General features: G+C 45.3%; 1 protein-coding gene across 1 annotated transcript; it reads right to left on the bottom strand.

Moving 5' to 3' along the window:
- Positions 1-3,079: 3,079 nt before the first annotated feature.
- B2m (beta-2-microglobulin) lies at positions 3,080-8,981 on the bottom strand. Its single transcript, XM_052183422.1, has 4 exons — positions 8,863-8,981; positions 5,870-6,148; positions 5,334-5,362; positions 3,080-4,414 (listed from the first exon to the last, which is right to left on the bottom strand). Exons 1-3 carry the CDS (start codon positions 8,939-8,941, stop codon positions 5,349-5,351), a joined length of 372 nt encoding a protein of 123 aa, XP_052039382.1. The 5' UTR covers positions 8,942-8,981; the 3' UTR covers positions 3,080-4,414; positions 5,334-5,348.
- Between the last annotated feature and the right edge of the window lie 7,960 nt (positions 8,982-16,941).

Here is a 16,941-nt window from a genome sequence, read left to right as displayed (position 1 = left end):
CTCTAATAGGGGTTTTGAAGAGTTTTATCTAAAGTTTTGTCCTAGAGAATGAGATGGAGTTTGAGCCTTAGCTATACCACTGACCCTCTGGGTTCCATCCCGGATGCTGCGTGATGGCAGAAGAGTGCTGGCTCTGGCAGGATGTCTATTACTGTCACGTGTACACATGCCCCGCACAAGAAAATAAACACAACTTAAATAAAGGGAATATCAAGACTAGGAGATTCAAAAGACGGAAATCTAATGCTTTTCTAGGACTGGAGGGTTTAGGAGGGGTGTGGAGAGCCTACTAATTGGAACAAGATTTTAGTGTGGAAGGCATTTAAATGTGCTAACTGTGTGGTTATGGATTATATCTCTTTTTTGTTGTTGTTTTTTGTTTTGGTTTTTTTCGAGACAGGGTTTCTCTGTGTAGCCCTGGCTGTCCTGGAATTCACTTTGTAGACCAGGCTGGCTTCAAACTCAGAAATTCACCTGCCTCTGCCTCCTAAGTGTTGGGATCACAGGCATGCACCACCACCGCCCAGCGTGGATTATATCTCAAACACAGTGGCAGGAATACTGCACAATACAGTGATACGGTAGGAGTCTGGGTATAAACCATGGAATCTGGTAGACAACTGGAAGCCTAAGAAAGACCTTAGTGGAGCCCAGGTGTGGATCCTCTACCTAGCACTATCGCAGGCATCGACTCATTGGTCCAGACAATGCTGGCGGGCTCTCTCCACTCCACTCTGCATCTCACGATCACAGGCTATAGTATACTTTCCCACTCCAGCCAGGGAAAGAGAGGCCTACCAGTGATACTTGGCGGTCCCAGAAAGCAGAGGCCACCATCACCTGGTCCCCACCCAGGCACCTGCAGCCCATGTGAGACCTAGGTATTGTGTCCTCACCTACTGCCAGGGTCTAGTGGGTAGGAGACCCAGAAGCATGCACTTGAGCATGCGCCTTGCTGGCTACAGTGGTTGGGCAGAAGGACCTCCCAAGGCTGCATAGATGTTGAAGAACCAGGAGAAGGCTGTCACAGGGACACCCCAGGGTGCAGAGTGGAGGCCACAAAACAGGTTGATAAGGTACAAATTCCATCTGGAATTCTACTCCTGCTGTTTGGCCCCATCCCTGTTGCCACTGCCCACTCAGGAAGGTTGCCACACACCCGGCTGTGGGCAAAAGGGACTTCCTCACCCCCTCTTAGTTTCCTCTTTAGCCAAAGCCCTTTCCAACAAAGGGGAAGGGTGGTGGTTCTCTACATCTACCTTCCCGCAGAAATTAGATCAGCAACCCTACTGTCTCGTCAGTCTCCTAGCAAGGCTTTGAAAATCAATAGGACACTTTCTGGTTGCTCTGATGGTGACATTACTTGAAGTGTCCAGAAGCTGAAGGTCAGAGGTTGCAGCCTTACACACACACACACACACACACACACACGCACACGCACACGCACACGCACACACACACACACATCTTTAGAATCAGTATTTACAGTCCTGTTGTTTTATTTCTTGGAAGTTCGTTGACCACTTGCTATGCTAGGCTAATATAGCTGAGTAAGTGCAAAGCAACTCAAAGGGTGTAGTTGGGGACTTTGTTTTGTGGGGAGTTTTATATAGATTGTCACCATTTCAGAAAAGCATCATAGAGCCAACAATACTACATTTGAATCAGAGCCATTGTTGGGGCTCAAAGCAATCTGGCAGTGCGGTGCTAAAGAACACACACACACACACACACTCATGAAACCCACGTTTGTCACTCAAGGTTTAACCAGTAGACACAGGACTTGGGGACAGAAAATTGGAAATCTGATCCTTCTTGGTTCCGTGGGTACTAACAAAGTTCCACCAGGACAGATGGAAAGGGTTCACTTCACATCTGTAATTCTGCAGCCTACCCTGAGGTCCTGTCCAAGGTGGAGGGTGGGGTTCTTTCTCCCAGGTCCCTCACCCAGGTTCTTCTTGGGCTCTTGACTGCTGCAGGAAGCAGTCTTTGGAGGTGTGATTCTAGCCTTCTTCCCTTCTCCCGAGTCCCCAGGCTGACAGTGCAGTCTTGTCTCTGTGCCATAAGCCTCTTTTCTGGGTCATGGTGGAGCTTTCCATGAAGTTCCCCTATGCAGATTGAGCCCACTAGTAACACAGCCATCTTCAGTCCTACTGAAACGTCACTCACCAAACATGATGAAACTTCACAGAGGAGGAGACTGAAAATCAAACACTTCACCTAGGACCCCAGGAACTTTATCCCAGGTTTCTGTCTCCTGGGCCCATCTGTATCCGATAAATATCACGTACTGGGGGCCTAGGAGATGCCTCAATCGTGGGGCCTAAGGACCTGGGTTCAATCCTCATCACTCCCAGAAAAGTTGGGTGTGATGCTATGTGCCTATAACCCTAGCACTGGAGAGGTGGTAATTAGAAGATCCCTGAGGCTGGATGGCTAACTAACTCTGCAGGTTTGAGGGTCACTGTGACTCTGTCTCAAAATGTAAGGTGGAGGGTGAGTAATAGCAGTTGGGGAAGACATCCAGCAGCAACCCATCCTCTGATCCACTCACACATTCATGCACACTCACACACGTACATGTACCCCACACATTCAACTCATGCACAACCCACATATACATGTGCACACACATAAACATACATGCACCCCCTACATGCATACCCTTATACACATACATATATACATACCCCCCACAAAAACTTATGCACACAAAAAATAATTGGAAGGCTTAGCAGTTAAAAGTACTGGCTGCTCTTTCAGAGGGCCCAGGTTGAGTTCCCAGCACCCACATGATGGCTCACAGCCATCCATAACTCTAGTTTCAGGAGATGTGATTTCTTCCAGATGACCTGTTCTGAACTTCATAGGCAGTAAGCATTCAAGAAGTATACATATATACACGTACAATATATACACATATCATATACAAGAATAAATTAATAAATCTAAATTTACAATAATAATTGTGTGAAATAAATAAATAAAGCTTTGTGATGCAAGACTGATTGCCCTACTTCTGGGCTATGGTTACTATGAGTCAATAATTAATTGTTATAACAAAATACTTGATACAAGCTACTTAGTAAGAAGAGATTTATTTAACTTAAGAGTTTGGAAGTTTCAAAATGTTAACAGTAAGTACACACTCTATGCCAAAGGCTCCTCTTTCCCACCACAGAGATGGAAGGCGTTCATCAGGTACATGCTCAAGCAGCAGAAGGACAGAAGAGGCCAGGCTTGCTGCCATTCCAACAACCCTCTCAGAACTCAGAAGGCTTCTTGTCCCTTGACAGGACGTCCCACCAGACTCCCTCTTAGAGCTCTCACCACTTCTCATTATCGCCACCCTGGAGACTAGACCTCCAGCCACAAAAGGATCTTTGGGGACACAATTAAACTATCAAAATTAAAAGCTCAACTCAGGGATGTTATAGTAACTTTTGTAAGATTAGGATTCTAACTTATTTCCAAAATGCTTTGCATTCCCTCTTTAACATTAGCCAACTCTGAATGTGGAGTGGGGTTTTCAGACTGCGTGTGCTGTAGACCCAGCAGAATTTAACAGGAAACACAGTAGTGACCAATGCTCCACCTACATCCAGCAGTAAGAACCATACCCTAGCCTTTACATAATTTGCCACTGAAAACCACAACCGCATCCCAAAGTATCAGGGCTTTCATCCTAGCATAGAGTCCTGTAGAGCCAGCAACAAGCTGTGCACATTGCCAAGACAAACTTAAGATGTGATCTTTGCTCCAGAGTTCCCTGTGGGACCAGCATGTCTGAAATCCCTACTCCCCTCAGGTTCTTCCTATTCCGTGTCCCTCACCAACCACCTCCCACTCTTCTGCTTTGGAGTCCTTTCTTAGGTACTTTCCTCCAGACCCTTGTTGAGGAGCCTGCTTTTACAAGAACCTTCTAAGACACACACTGGCTCTTCAGGTGATGAAAACCACACACACACTTGCAAACATTTAAGGCTACCTAGAAACCACTTCACATAACACTGGCAATGTCTAGCAGCATTTTTTTTTGTAGTTTTTTATTTTTAAGCGGAAGTAGCCACGGGGTTGGGGACGAGAACTGCTAGGCTGCTGGGCACAGTGACAGACTTCAGTCAGGCCTCTTTGCCTCACTAAGAAGAAAGTATCTCACTTCTGTTGTGATAGACCAAAGACAAACAACTGCATCCAACTAATGAAAAGTACAGAGGGTTTGGCATGTGATCAACTATTGTTCTTAACTATATTTATTATTTCATTGAAGCTTTATCCATGCATAAAACATTTAAAGTAAGATATAAAGATGATGATGTGTACACTGCGATTTCTTACTGTGTGAATAAATTGTATAGCATATTAGAAATTGGGTTTGGAATTAAACTGGTCCAAATGTCTTCAGTCCTCAGAGCTGAAAAGAAGAGGGAGGGAGAGAAGGAGAAGAAAGGTTAGTGGAACATCACGTTATTTACATTACAGACCTCACCATCAAATAAGTTCGTAGGGCAACCACTTTCTTAAAAGAGGTGAGTCCTGGCTCCACCATTTGGTAACTGCCTGTTTGGGCAGATGGCCCATCCCCCCATCACCAATTCCCCTTTCCTAGAAATAAATATAATACAAGATCTGAGTGAGCTTTTGGCTCCAAGGTCCCTGGATTTCACTGAAAAGCTGGATTTTCTACCACTAGACTCCATCTGACAGAGACACCCACGTTCCTTCTCACGCTCCTCAACTTCCTTCTGATACATCAGTGACAGTGCCTCACATGGAGTTACAACACTGTCCATTTCTTTCCTTGAGTGTCTGGAAGCCTCCAGAAGGTAAACCTAATGCCTACCAACGAGAGACTGAAAGAGCTGAGATGCACCCGCAGAGCTCTGTCACTCGGTTCTTCTGGGCAAAAAGCAAGGTCACTGCTGTATAAAGAGCAAGTTCATTGTCCAAGGCCTTCTCAGCAGAACTGGCAGGGTTAAGACAGAAGGTCGGCAAACCCATGCGGGTGGTGTTGGTGACCACCCACCTGCCTGCCTTGCCGTATATCCCATTAGAGGGCTGGTGATGTGGCCTCCTTCCTGTCAATCCACAGGATAAGAGTGTGACCCCAAAGGATTCTTCTGTAGCCACTGACAAGCTACCCTGATTGTCTTTCATACAGTGATGCTTATCACGTTTGAGCTGTCTATAGACAGCTCCTAGGATAGTGGATCAAACAATTCTCTTCTTGCAGTGCTGGGGCCAGAACTCAAGGCCTTAATACACACTAGGCATGTGTTCTACCCCCAGCTCCACCCCCCAAAGGCACGTTACTTAAAAGTCAAGAAACCTACCTCTGTGATGCTTGACTACATGTCTCGATCTACAAGAAAAGAAAATGGAAACAACATTACTTTCATAGTAGTAAGCATTAACAGACATCCAGGTGCTGTTCACAATAAGGCTGGTAGACTAGGTGGTGGTTGCTAGCCTTGAGCACTTGCTGAGAACTACCCAGAGATCCACTCCTGTCTACAAGCTTCTAGCCAAGGCGCTGGAACAGTCCAGAATTGTAGGCACCTGGAGGCAGGGGTTGCAGGCCTATCCTACCCGGCATGCTCTTTGGCACTTAGTGTGCATCAGGCTGCCAGGAGAGCTGGAGGAAGCACAGGAAAGAGGGACAAGGTCTGAGGCAATGGGTGGGGCTGCTGCTCCCAGTGCTCACAGCAGGGAACTGCCTAAGTCTCTCTGCTGGCACCAGGGATCAGTTTTTTGGGGGGTATTCTCTAACAATCTTAGTATGCAGGTTTTTAAAATAGCAAAGCCGTTTTAAGCTGTGAGTCAACACAGATGGAGCATACAGAAAGTAAGGAAGAACTTGAAGGCTCACCCCAGGTGACCGTCTTGGGGTCCTTCATAGTGACATGTTTAACTCTGCAGGCGAATGAATCAGTCGCAGTGGGTGTGAATTCAGCGTGAGCCAGGATATAGAAAGACCAGTCCTTGCTGAAGGACAGATCTGACATCTGTACGTTGTTCATCTTTTCGCCATTCTTCAGCAGTTCGATTTCAATTTGGGGAGGATGAAATTGTGATACGTAGCAGTTGAGGAAGTTTGGTTTCCCATTTTCTGGTGGGTGGCGCGAGTAGACTTGAACATGAGGGGATTCTGAGGGCAATGGGGAAAGACAGATGACGACTGTAGCTCAGTCTGCACCACACACCATCTTATATTTGTTCCCCTGTTTCTCTCTGGTCCATTTCTACTCAGGACAAGTGATCTGCTTCCCCAAAGGCTACCCACATTTTGAGAACTTAGTATCTTTTCCTCAAAATCCTATGCACACCTTCTGTTTTTCCTACCTGGCTTTTAGCAGTGTCTTCTGTCACTGGAGGCTGTGCTGGATTTTTAGGAAGCTTTTATTGGAAGCTCTCAAGAACTGTGCCCATCCCTTCTCTTAATAAATCCCACCTATCTTCCAAATGTCACATCTCATTCTGCACACCCTCCATGGTATCCACTCAAGAACTGCGGCTTTGGCCCCTCTCACTTTTCTTTCTTATTTTTATCCCCTTTCTTTTTGCTTACTGCTCCTCCCTAAACTTCCCAATAGGTATGTCTGATCCAGTGCTGAGAACCCAGCAATTACCCCTCAGGTGGCAGGTGTTAGCATTAGCTCCTCCCTAATGAGGTTCCTATGCAAGTCAACCCAGGGTACAGTCCTATCAAATACAATTTCTCTGATCCAGCCCAGAGTTCACATTTCAAAAACAAACCTCTGGTTTCATGAACTAGAAAACAAACAAAATTTAAACTAGCACAGGAGCTAGGGAAGCTTCAGGCGACTGAGATGGGGTGGGTAAAGGACAGGAGGGAGCCAGGGGCCATGAGGAGTGAGAACACAGTCTGCTGGAAGTAAGGGGTGCAGTGTGTGCGAGCGAGCGAGCGGGCGGGCAGAGATGGGCTTTCAGATGGCCACAGTCACTCAGTGGGTTGGGAATAGCTACCGCACGCTATAGGGGCATTCTATAAACTCTTCCCATTGTTATTTGTGTGCATGCATGTGCATACACAGACAGACAAACAGACAGACACACCACCTTTGAATCCTGTTTCTTTTTCCCAACCAATATGACAAGAAGTACCACTGTTTAGGATATGCAGATTTGATACCAAGGTGTCACTAATGTATATATCTACTTTCTAAAAACATTGTTTTACTGAGAGAGTACGTGTGCGCATGCATGCCACGTAGCTCATGTGTGGGTTTGAGAGTCAGCTTTCTCTGTCTGCCAAGTGAGACCTGAGAGAAAGCCAGGCTTAGTGGCGAGTGTCTCTGCCTGCCGCGCCATCTCACTGGCCTATTTTTGTTTTTCCCCTCCATTTACTCACAGGCTTTGTTTCTTGTTTATTTGAGATAAAGTCTGACTGTCTCCCAGGCTGGCCTCCAACATCTGTCTCAGCCTCCCCAGCTCTGAGATCACAGGCATGACTCACCACACTTGCCTTGTAATATACTTTCTTTTTCTTTCTTTTTTTTTGGTTTTTCAAGACAGTGATTTTCTGTCCTGGACTCACTGTGTAGACCAGGCTGGTCTCACAGAGATCTGCCTGCCTCAGCCTCCAGAATACTGGGATTCAAGGTGTGCACAACTATGCCCAACTGTAATATACTCTTAGATGGGTATCTTATTCAGTGTGCGTGGTCTCTGAAGAGTAGCCACTTATCGGCCCATGGAAGGCAGTCGGGAGGAGGAAGACCTGAGAACTGTGGCCAGCTAGAGGGAAGGTCTCAGTAAAGCTTTGAATTCTTTTTTTTCCCTGTAAAGTTAAGGCAAGATAAGCCACAAATTTCCTTGCATTTGCGGTTTTGGTAACAAGAACCTGCTAAATGCCGCGGAGGTCACAGCCCAGGCTCATCCATGACTACCGCTATGACTTTGGGAGTTACTGCTTATCCTTAAGAGTCTTGAAACTACACTGAAATAGTCCTTACCCCAGAGTTCACAACCTCCTTGACTTAAGACAAAGTCTCAGTTTTTTTTTCAAAACTGAAAGCAGAGGCTCCATCGGAAAGAACCAGGAAGCATGCCAAAAAGGAAGCTCTGTGTGAGGTGCCAAGGGCCCAAGGCATCCCAGGCTGCTTCACCACAGACCAGGGCCCAGGAAGGCCTAGGCACTTCTAGAAACAAATGGAGGTTACTGCCGGAAGGCCTACATTACCACAGATAGCATAGATCAGCCTCAGTTTCAGTCCCGGCTGCCAATAGTCTGTCGTGTGAATAAGTTACTTTGACGCCTCCTCTAGTTCCCGGTCTTAAGACAGGAGGAACCATAATGTTTCAAACTTACGAAGCACACAAGGTCCCCAACAATTCAGTAAGCCTCAAACCCAGCAACCTTTATGATTATTACTAAAAGCAACATTAATATACAAAGTTAATGGCCAGAAAGCTTTGGAAAGATCGCAGAGTCTGGGACCCACGCCCATTTCTCTCGACTTTGGTTGGATTGGAGACCGCTCTGCAAGTGCAAAGGCAGCAGCACCGCAGCGGTCTGACTTCCCCGATCCGCGCCCAGTTTCCACCCGCCCATAGCCGTCCGCCCCGCACTTTCCCGACAGCCCCACCCTCCTGTTGCAAGCTGGGAGCCTAGGGGCTCCAGCAGGCAGAGGAGCAAAGGCGAAGCCTTCCCCACCTCCAGCGCCCGACCGTCCACACACTCGCAAACAGGCGCATCCACCCTGTAGCCTGGAAGCACTAAGAACCGGGCGGCGGGACGCCCACTCCTTTCCCGAGAGACGCAGCCCTGGCCAATCCCGTAGGGAAGGAAAACTAAGAAGAAATCAAAACTTAACACCAAGAGGGGGGAAGAGCACTCACTCTGAAGAGCATAGGAGCCGGCCAGTGAGACAAGCACCAGGCCAAGTACCAGAAAGACCACGGTCACCGAGCGAGCCATCCTGCGTCTGTCCGGGCCCGAAATGTGAGCCAGCCTGGGCGCGCGCTCTTATATAGCCCTGAGCTCGCAGCCAATCCGGACTCAGATCCGGGAGGCCGTCACCAGTCTCCTAGCTGGTGATGCAGAACTAGGTTACAGAGGGACTTTCCCATTTTCAGTTTCATGTTCTTATAAAGTCCCGTGATGTTTGAAACAGCCTGGCTTGGACCTTCTGTGCCCTACTATCTAGGGTGTGTGTGCTCTTGAGTTTAGTGTATCTGGTCGTTCATTCTGGGACCGCCTTCATTCGTTCAGTTGCCAACAATATCCCAGTCAGAAAAGGACTTAGTACCTGAAGTTTTCATTCTTGAAAAGTAAAGTCAGGACAATTAAGAGCATTAACTGACAGAACTCAACCTTTGGTTTATAACCCCAGCCCAGGAATACAAAGGCAGTTTCAGGATTCCGTGTGTAAAGACCCTCCTGTCCTAAAGGTAGCTCGGAGGATCTCTGAGCTTGCTTCTCGCAGGTTTCTCCTTTGAGAGCTTTGGATGGAGAACTTCCTCGGGTACCCTTGATAAATTAGGGTAATTTTCTTTGTTCTGTCCGTGGGTTTGGGGAAAGGATAATGGCTTAGCCGTATTTCCTGGCCATTCTCTTAGTAGTACTTTCTTAGAACAGGCCATTGGTAAACCGAGGGACCAAGTGAAGCAAATCCCCGAATAAATTCCTTTTTCTGGATGAGGAGATAAACCTTGAGATGCATTCCCTTGGGGTTCCTGTTTATCGGCTCTGAAGGCTGCCGTAGTTTTACTCCGAATGTGTAGTACATCAGCTGTGGATCCAGCAGAGAAGTTGAACTCTTGACCAAAAGCCAGAACAGAGACAAGCTCTGAGTGTCCGGAGTCACCACCACCGCAAGCAGCCAAGTTAATGCAGCTCGAGTGAGGAAGGGTAGGAAGAGGGCATGGGGCATAGGGACACAGAGCGCGATCTTAGGAACGGCAATGCTTTCAGTTGAAGAGGTTTGGCCTTGGCTTCCCCAAGGAGAACAACATAACTTCTGGATTTCTTGAACATATTTTTTAAAAATCATTAACAATCTCTACTGTGGAAGCTGTGTCTAAACTGGAGAAAATAGAATATTCTCCACGGACCTTAGTGAGATCATAAACAGAGACCCAATCCTACAATGTCTATCCAGCATATAGTATTTTGATCCAGTAATGTTTAAGAATCATAATCATTTATGTTATTTTGCAATCCCTTTTTGTAACTGAAATATAAGAATAATTTTATGCATAAAGGTATGAGTTGAGATACTTCATCTAATTAAAAAGAAAAACTCTCATTTAATACATAAAAGACCTGAAATGTTAATATTAAATTATACTAAACTCTATTGAACTGTACTAGGAAATGCTTTAAGAAAATAGAACACTACATGGCTGTTTTGTTTTGTTCCTGATTTACTATGTCACAGAAATAATACTAAATTTAGGTTCATTAAATATAGAGCCTATTCTAGTCACTTATAAAACCAACTTTAAAACCAGAAAGAAATTAGTCACTGTGGGGAAACTGAGAGGTGACACACACTCCAGTCCCTGGCACTCGGGAAGCTGAGAGAAGGACTGTTCAGACCATCAGCTGGAGACCAGTCTGGACAGTAGAGTAAGGTCTCAGACAAGAGCCAGAGGTGAAGAAGTACTTTCAGCTTCCTTGGGATATGGGAATTTCTTAGACTTCCATTTGTGACTTACTTGGGTAACAAAAATGAAAGGGAAACTATGGTTTAATTGGCAAGAGTGCTGCTGAGGCCGCTGCCCTCAAGATGAACAGAATTCAGTTCCCAGAGCCCATGGAGGGAAAGGCAAGAACCAGCGTCTGCCAAGTTGACCTTCGACAACTTCACACACACACACACACACACACACATGCACAAACACACATACACACACACACACACACACACGCACACGCACACACGCGCGTGCATACACACACACACACACACACACACGCGCACATACAGACACAAACACACACATGCATGCACTCGGGCATACATAGTCAACAGATAAATATTTAAAAAGAAAAGACAAGAGCCTGTGTGTCTAAGGGGACCAACTTTGGCAATCTACAAATATGACAGTTTAATAGTATTGTCTCCCAGGAGAATAATTAAGTGGTAAACTGGCAGCTTTTTATGTTTACTTTTTCTTTTTTGCCTGTATGATTGCCTAAAAGGTTTGGTTTTGGTTTTGGTTTTGGTTTTGGTTTTGGTTTTTTTTTGCTGTCAACACTCAAAATAGTAAATACTGGTAAGAATTCTTTCAAGAGAACTATATCGCTCTCCTGGTAGCAATAAAGGATATAAATTTAGCAATTTATAAAGGATATAAATACTTTGAAAAACAATATAATCATTTTATTTAAGGCAAAATGTTTGGGGCTAGTGAGTTGGACCAGTGGTTAACAGCACTTGTTGCTCTTGCAGAAGATTGGGGTTCTATTTCTAGCGCCCGTACAGTAGCTCAAACCATCCGTAGCCTCAGCTTTACAGGCTCCAACAGGTGTGTTGTCCATACATACGAGTAGCCAAAATGTTCATACAAGTAGAGCAAAATAAGCCTAAAAAAAGCATTTTTAGACTTAAATATGGATTGACTAACAATTCTTGCAGAAGCCACACAAAAGAACATGCTCTGCGTGAGTCTGTTTGCATGGAGCTTATAAAAGATACATTAATCCGAGGTGATGGAAACCAGGTGAGTGGTCTCCAGGGCATGGAAGGAGAATCGGGAGTAAGGAATTGTTGGGGGTGAAAACTATTAATTATTTAGAGTTTGATGGTACTTTAATAGATGTGTTCATATATAATTATTCACTATATACTTTAATACATCTAGGGTATATTAATTATTGTGGTTACAAAAGGTAAACCCTGGGGCTGGAGAGACAGAGCATCCCAGCACCCACACTGGGTGACTCACAAACACCTATAACTTCAGGTGCAAGGGATCTGACACCCCATTCTGGCCTTTGCAGGCACAAGTACAGACACACACACATACACACACACATACACACACACACAAATAAAATAACTCTTTTTTAATTTTTATTTTTATTGGTGTTATGGGATATGGTTTCTCTGAGTAGCCCTGGCTATCCTATAACTTGCTATGTAAACCAGGCTGGCCTCAGACTCAGAGATCTATCTGCCTGCCTCTGCCTCCTGAGTGTTAGGCTCAAAGGTGTGCACCACCACTGTTCAGCAGAACTCTTAAAAAGATAGATGAACCCTGAAAGCATAGATACTTATGTTGATAGATTTTAAAAAGAACAAAGTGATTAAGCAGAAAGATAAGTAAGCCATCAAAGTGGATAAACAGGAACCGGTTAAAGTTCATGTGAGTGAACCTCTCAGTGGTCAATTGTGCCAAGATCTTTCAGCTTTTGTCCTCAGTCCTTGCCATTCAAGGCATGATCGCACATCAGCACCATAAATACCTGCGAGCAGTTAAACATGCGGGCTCTTGGATCCATCTCAAACAAACTAGCAAAATCCCCTTTTACCAGCATCCCAGATGACTCATATGTACACTAACAAATGTATAGCTGCTGACACAAACTACACAACTGCCTTGAAAGAAGGCATTTTCATTTATAGATTAAAAACCATTAAACAGGAATGGTATGTGTATAGGGGGAAGAAGTTCTGCAAAATTGAGATAGTCTCATGCACACTCATTGAATTTTCTTATTTTCACTTAATAAAATTAGATAGCTTCCATGTTGTTCTGTTGTTATCTGTAAGCTGACTTGGAGCTTGCCTCTGCTCAGGCAAAGGCAAGGAATAGCATTTCCAGGATTGGGAGTCCCAGGCTACTTAATGTCACAGGCTAATGGCTAGGTGGCCAGGTTCAGAGACACGCATCTCCAAGCTCCGAGAGTTAGAGACTTCAGCCTGTGGCTCAAGCAATGTGAGGCTGAGAGCTCAGGGTTCTCATGTTGAAAGCTTAATACTCTGGGTTTTGACTGTCAAAGATTGTCATACTCAGCATCTAATGAAACCCTTGGTTTGCAACAGCAGCAACAGCAGCAGCCCCTAGCAGCCCCCAGGACCCCCCAGCAGCATGTTAGAGTTCTTCAGTATCTGATGTGGGGAGCCTCGATTTTTAAGACTTGCAGCTGCCTGGAACTCTTTTCCAGTGACCAAGGCTCCCAGTCCCTCATCTTAGCAACTCAGTTTTCTCCTTCTCCATGTTTCCTTCTACTTTGTCATGTCTGCCCGCTGCTCTCTGGAACTCTTTAGTACTTCCTCCCTGCAGCCACCCCACCACTACCACTGTCTTCGCCTCATAGATGTCTGGGTTGCTTTCTTGTCATCTTGACACAGCTAGAGTTATTTGGGAAGAGGATCCTCAACTGAGAAAATGCTACATCAGATTGTCTGCAGGCAAGTGGGAGGGTTTTTTCTTTCTTTTTTTTTTCTTTTCTTTTCTTTTCTTTAATTTTATTTAAAAAAGGAAGTATAAACATTTTATGATAAAATTGGAGATTTACATGGAAAATATTTCTGACATAATTGAAAAAATATAAAGAAAAATACATTAAAATTGACAATTTTCATTGGATTTTTGTGTTTCTGCTCTGAGGGCTTCTACCTATTGACCCATGTTCTCCTGTATTTCTTTAAGGGATTTTTGTGTTTCCTCTTTAAGGGCTTTTACCTGTTGACCCATGGTCTCCTGTATTTCTTTAAGAGAGTTATTTAAGTCTTTCTTGAAGTCTTCTATGGGCATCATGAGATAAGATTTTAAATTCAACTCTTGCTTTTCCAGTGTGTTGGAGTATCTGGGACTTGCTGTGGTGGGAGAACTGGGTTCTGATGTTGCCAAGTAGCCTTGGTTTCTGTTGGTAGGGTTTCTGTTCTTACGCTTGCCTTTCACCATCTGGTTATCTCTGTTAGTTGGCCTTGCTGTCTCTGGCTGGAAATTGTCTGCCCTGTGGGCCTGTAAGCCTGTGTCCATACTCCTGGGAGACCAACTCTCTTCTGGCAGGGTCTGTGCACAGAAGGCTGTGGAGGTGCCTGGCTCCCTGGTGCAAATGGCGACCAGAAGACTCCTGTCCCAGCTGCTCCACTGATCGTATGCCCTGTGTGTTCCTAGACGTTCCCCTCCAGAGAGATATCGGAGAGAAGGTGGAGATCTCATCTCTGCATTCAGAAGTAAAAGCGCTGCTGGGAGATCCCTCAGGCAGTGCCTGAGGTGCCTGCAGTGTGCACTGAAGGCTGTGGAGCCTCCTGCCTCCCTGGTACAAATAGCGACCAGAAGATTCCTGTCCCAGCAACGCCACTGATTGTAGGGAGGGTCTTTTTCTTGACTGATGACTGATTTGGTTGGGCTCAGCCCAGGCCAAGGAGGCAGTATCACCCAGGGCCAGTTGTTAAGTTGTAAGAAAGCAAGCTGTGCTAGCAATGAGAAGCAAAGCAGGAAAACTACAGTCCTCCATGGTGTCTGCTTCGGTTTCTGCTTTGAGTTTCCTCATGATACACTGTTACCTGGGAGCATAAAATGAAATGAACCCTTTCTTCCCCACATTGCTTTTGGTCTTTATCTTGGCAATAGTAACAACGTTACCAGCTCTGCCCACAAAAAACAAAAACAAAAAAACAAACAAAAAAACAACCTCAAGAAGGTAAGAAAAGACCATTCAGAAGAGGTCTTCTTTTACAGCTACTAGTGTTACAACACCAGGGAGCAACAAGAAAGTGTCTCCTGGTCTACTGACAAAGTGAGATGAACCACCTTGTCAGAAGAACAAAAAACCGGTCTCATTGCACCAATCACTACCTTCTTACTGAGTTACCTAAATTCCTTCCTTCCTGGCTGGAGTGAGAAAAGCTACAGTATTATTTAAAGCTTACTAAGATTTCTATGCCGGGGCTGGTTTCCTCCTAGTATACATTATCCGAAAATGCCACAACTAGAGCAAAGCCTTGCAAAACAGAAGTTACACCCTTGGCAGCTGCTCCCTTTGGAGTCCTTCCTGTGAATGCTCTCAGGACATTTCTAAAGTGTCCCAAATAGCTGCGCTACCTTGAGGGCTGTCTAGCCAGTTGTCAGCTACTCAGCAAGTAGCTTTCTGTGCCAAGCAGCCAGATATAAGGGAGAGAAGTATGACAAATGTCAGCTGAAGAATGAAACAAGGTGTGGTGGCTATCATGGTTGTCAACTTGACTACATCTGGAATTAACTAAAACCTAAGGGGGTGGTTACATCTTTGAGGGACTTTTCCTTATTTGGATCACTTTTTCAATCTGGATTTTTTTTTTTTTTGAGACAAGGTTTTCCTGTGTAGTGTTGGCTGTTTTAGAACTTGCTCACAACCAAGTGCTGGGAGTAAGGTGTGCACCACCATTGCTCAGCTTAAGTCTGTATCTTTTAAGGTGGGAAGATCCACCTTTAATCTGGGTCACCCCCTTTTTTGGGGGGGGGGGTTGGAGACAGGGTTTCTCTGTGTAGCCCTGGCTGTCCTGGAACTCACTCTCTAGACCAGGCTGGCCTCGAACTCAGAAATCCGCCTGCCTCTGCCTCCCAAGTGCTGGGATTACAGGCGTGTGCCTCCACTCCCAGCTTTGGGTCACACTTTCTGGTGGCAGCCTATATTAGGGACATGGAAGAAAGAAGCTTGCTCTCTTTGCCTGCTTGCTTTCATTCTCACTAGCAAGTCTATTTCTTCCCTGACATTAGAGCCTACTTCTTCAGGATTCTGGTGTAGATCAAAGACCAGCTAAGGCCGGGCGGTGGTGGCGCACGCCTTTAATCCCAGCACTTTGGAGGCAGAGGCAGGTGGATTTCTGAGTTCGAGGCCAGCCTGGTCTACAAAGTGAGTTACAGGATAGCCAAGGATATACAGAGCAACCATGTCTTGGAAAAAAAAAAACAAAAACAAAAAACAAAAACAAAAACAAAGAACAGCTAAGACATCCCACCTCATGGACAGAACAACTCCAAGATACTTGGCTCTTCCATTGATGGACAAGGTGGACCAGAGCCTGTCTAGAAGTTCATTCTATAAGCTCTGTTGTTGTTTTGAAACAGGGTTCCACTCTGCACCCTTGGTTGTCTCTGCACTAACTCTTAGACTACGATGGTCTCAGACTCACAGAGATCTACCTTCCTCTACCTCCCATGTGCTGGGGTTAAGAGCATGGACTACCACACACTTGTAGCATTCTTAGCAGCCCAATACCCTTAAGGAGCACGGCTCCCCTCTGTATCATTTATATGTAGAACTGGATTCTAATGAACAATGTTTTTGGACTGTTCTCCACATCATACCTTGTTGTCAGACAACATAATGCTCCCTGGATCCCAGCAAATATGTCTGTCCCCATCTCTGGAATCTGTGACTTTGTATTCTAAGAGATAAGGGATATTGCTGATATAATTAAGGTTGGGAACTTTGAGATGAAATTACTGGGGTGATCTAAGCAAATCTATTTTAATTGCATGGATCCTCAAAGGAAGAGAGGGCTCAGTGGTTAAAAGCACAGGCTGCTTTTCCAGAGGCCCCGGGTTGATTCCCAGCACCCACATGGTGGCTCACAACCATCTGTAACTATTTGCAGGGGTTCCAGTGCCCTCATCTGATCCCAGCCAGCACTAGACACACACCTGGTATGCATACATACATGAAGGCAAAACATTCATACACATAAACTAAATAAATCTAAGTTGTTTTTTAATCAGGGAACTATTTTGTGACAGTGGTTAGCAGGGAAACACTGTTACAGAAGCACAATCAGGGAGATGCATTTGGCAAAGAAAGAAGCCATGGATCAAGAACTGCGGGAAGCCTGATGGGAGTGGAAAAGTCAGGACAGGTCCCCCAGAGTCTCCAGGGAACACTGCTGCCCACCAACACCTTGGTTTTGGCTCCATGTGGCAAGGGCTAGACTTCTGGTCTACAGAAGTATAATGAATTATTTTGAGTGGATGTTTTTAGAA

The sequence above is a fragment of the Apodemus sylvaticus genome, chromosome 5 (assembly GCF_947179515.1).
Source record: "Apodemus sylvaticus chromosome 5, mApoSyl1.1, whole genome shotgun sequence".
Classification (NCBI taxonomy): domain Eukaryota; kingdom Metazoa; phylum Chordata; class Mammalia; order Rodentia; family Muridae; genus Apodemus; species Apodemus sylvaticus.
Note: the sequence above shows the minus strand (reverse complement) of the source record. Positions and strands in the feature narration are given on the sequence as shown.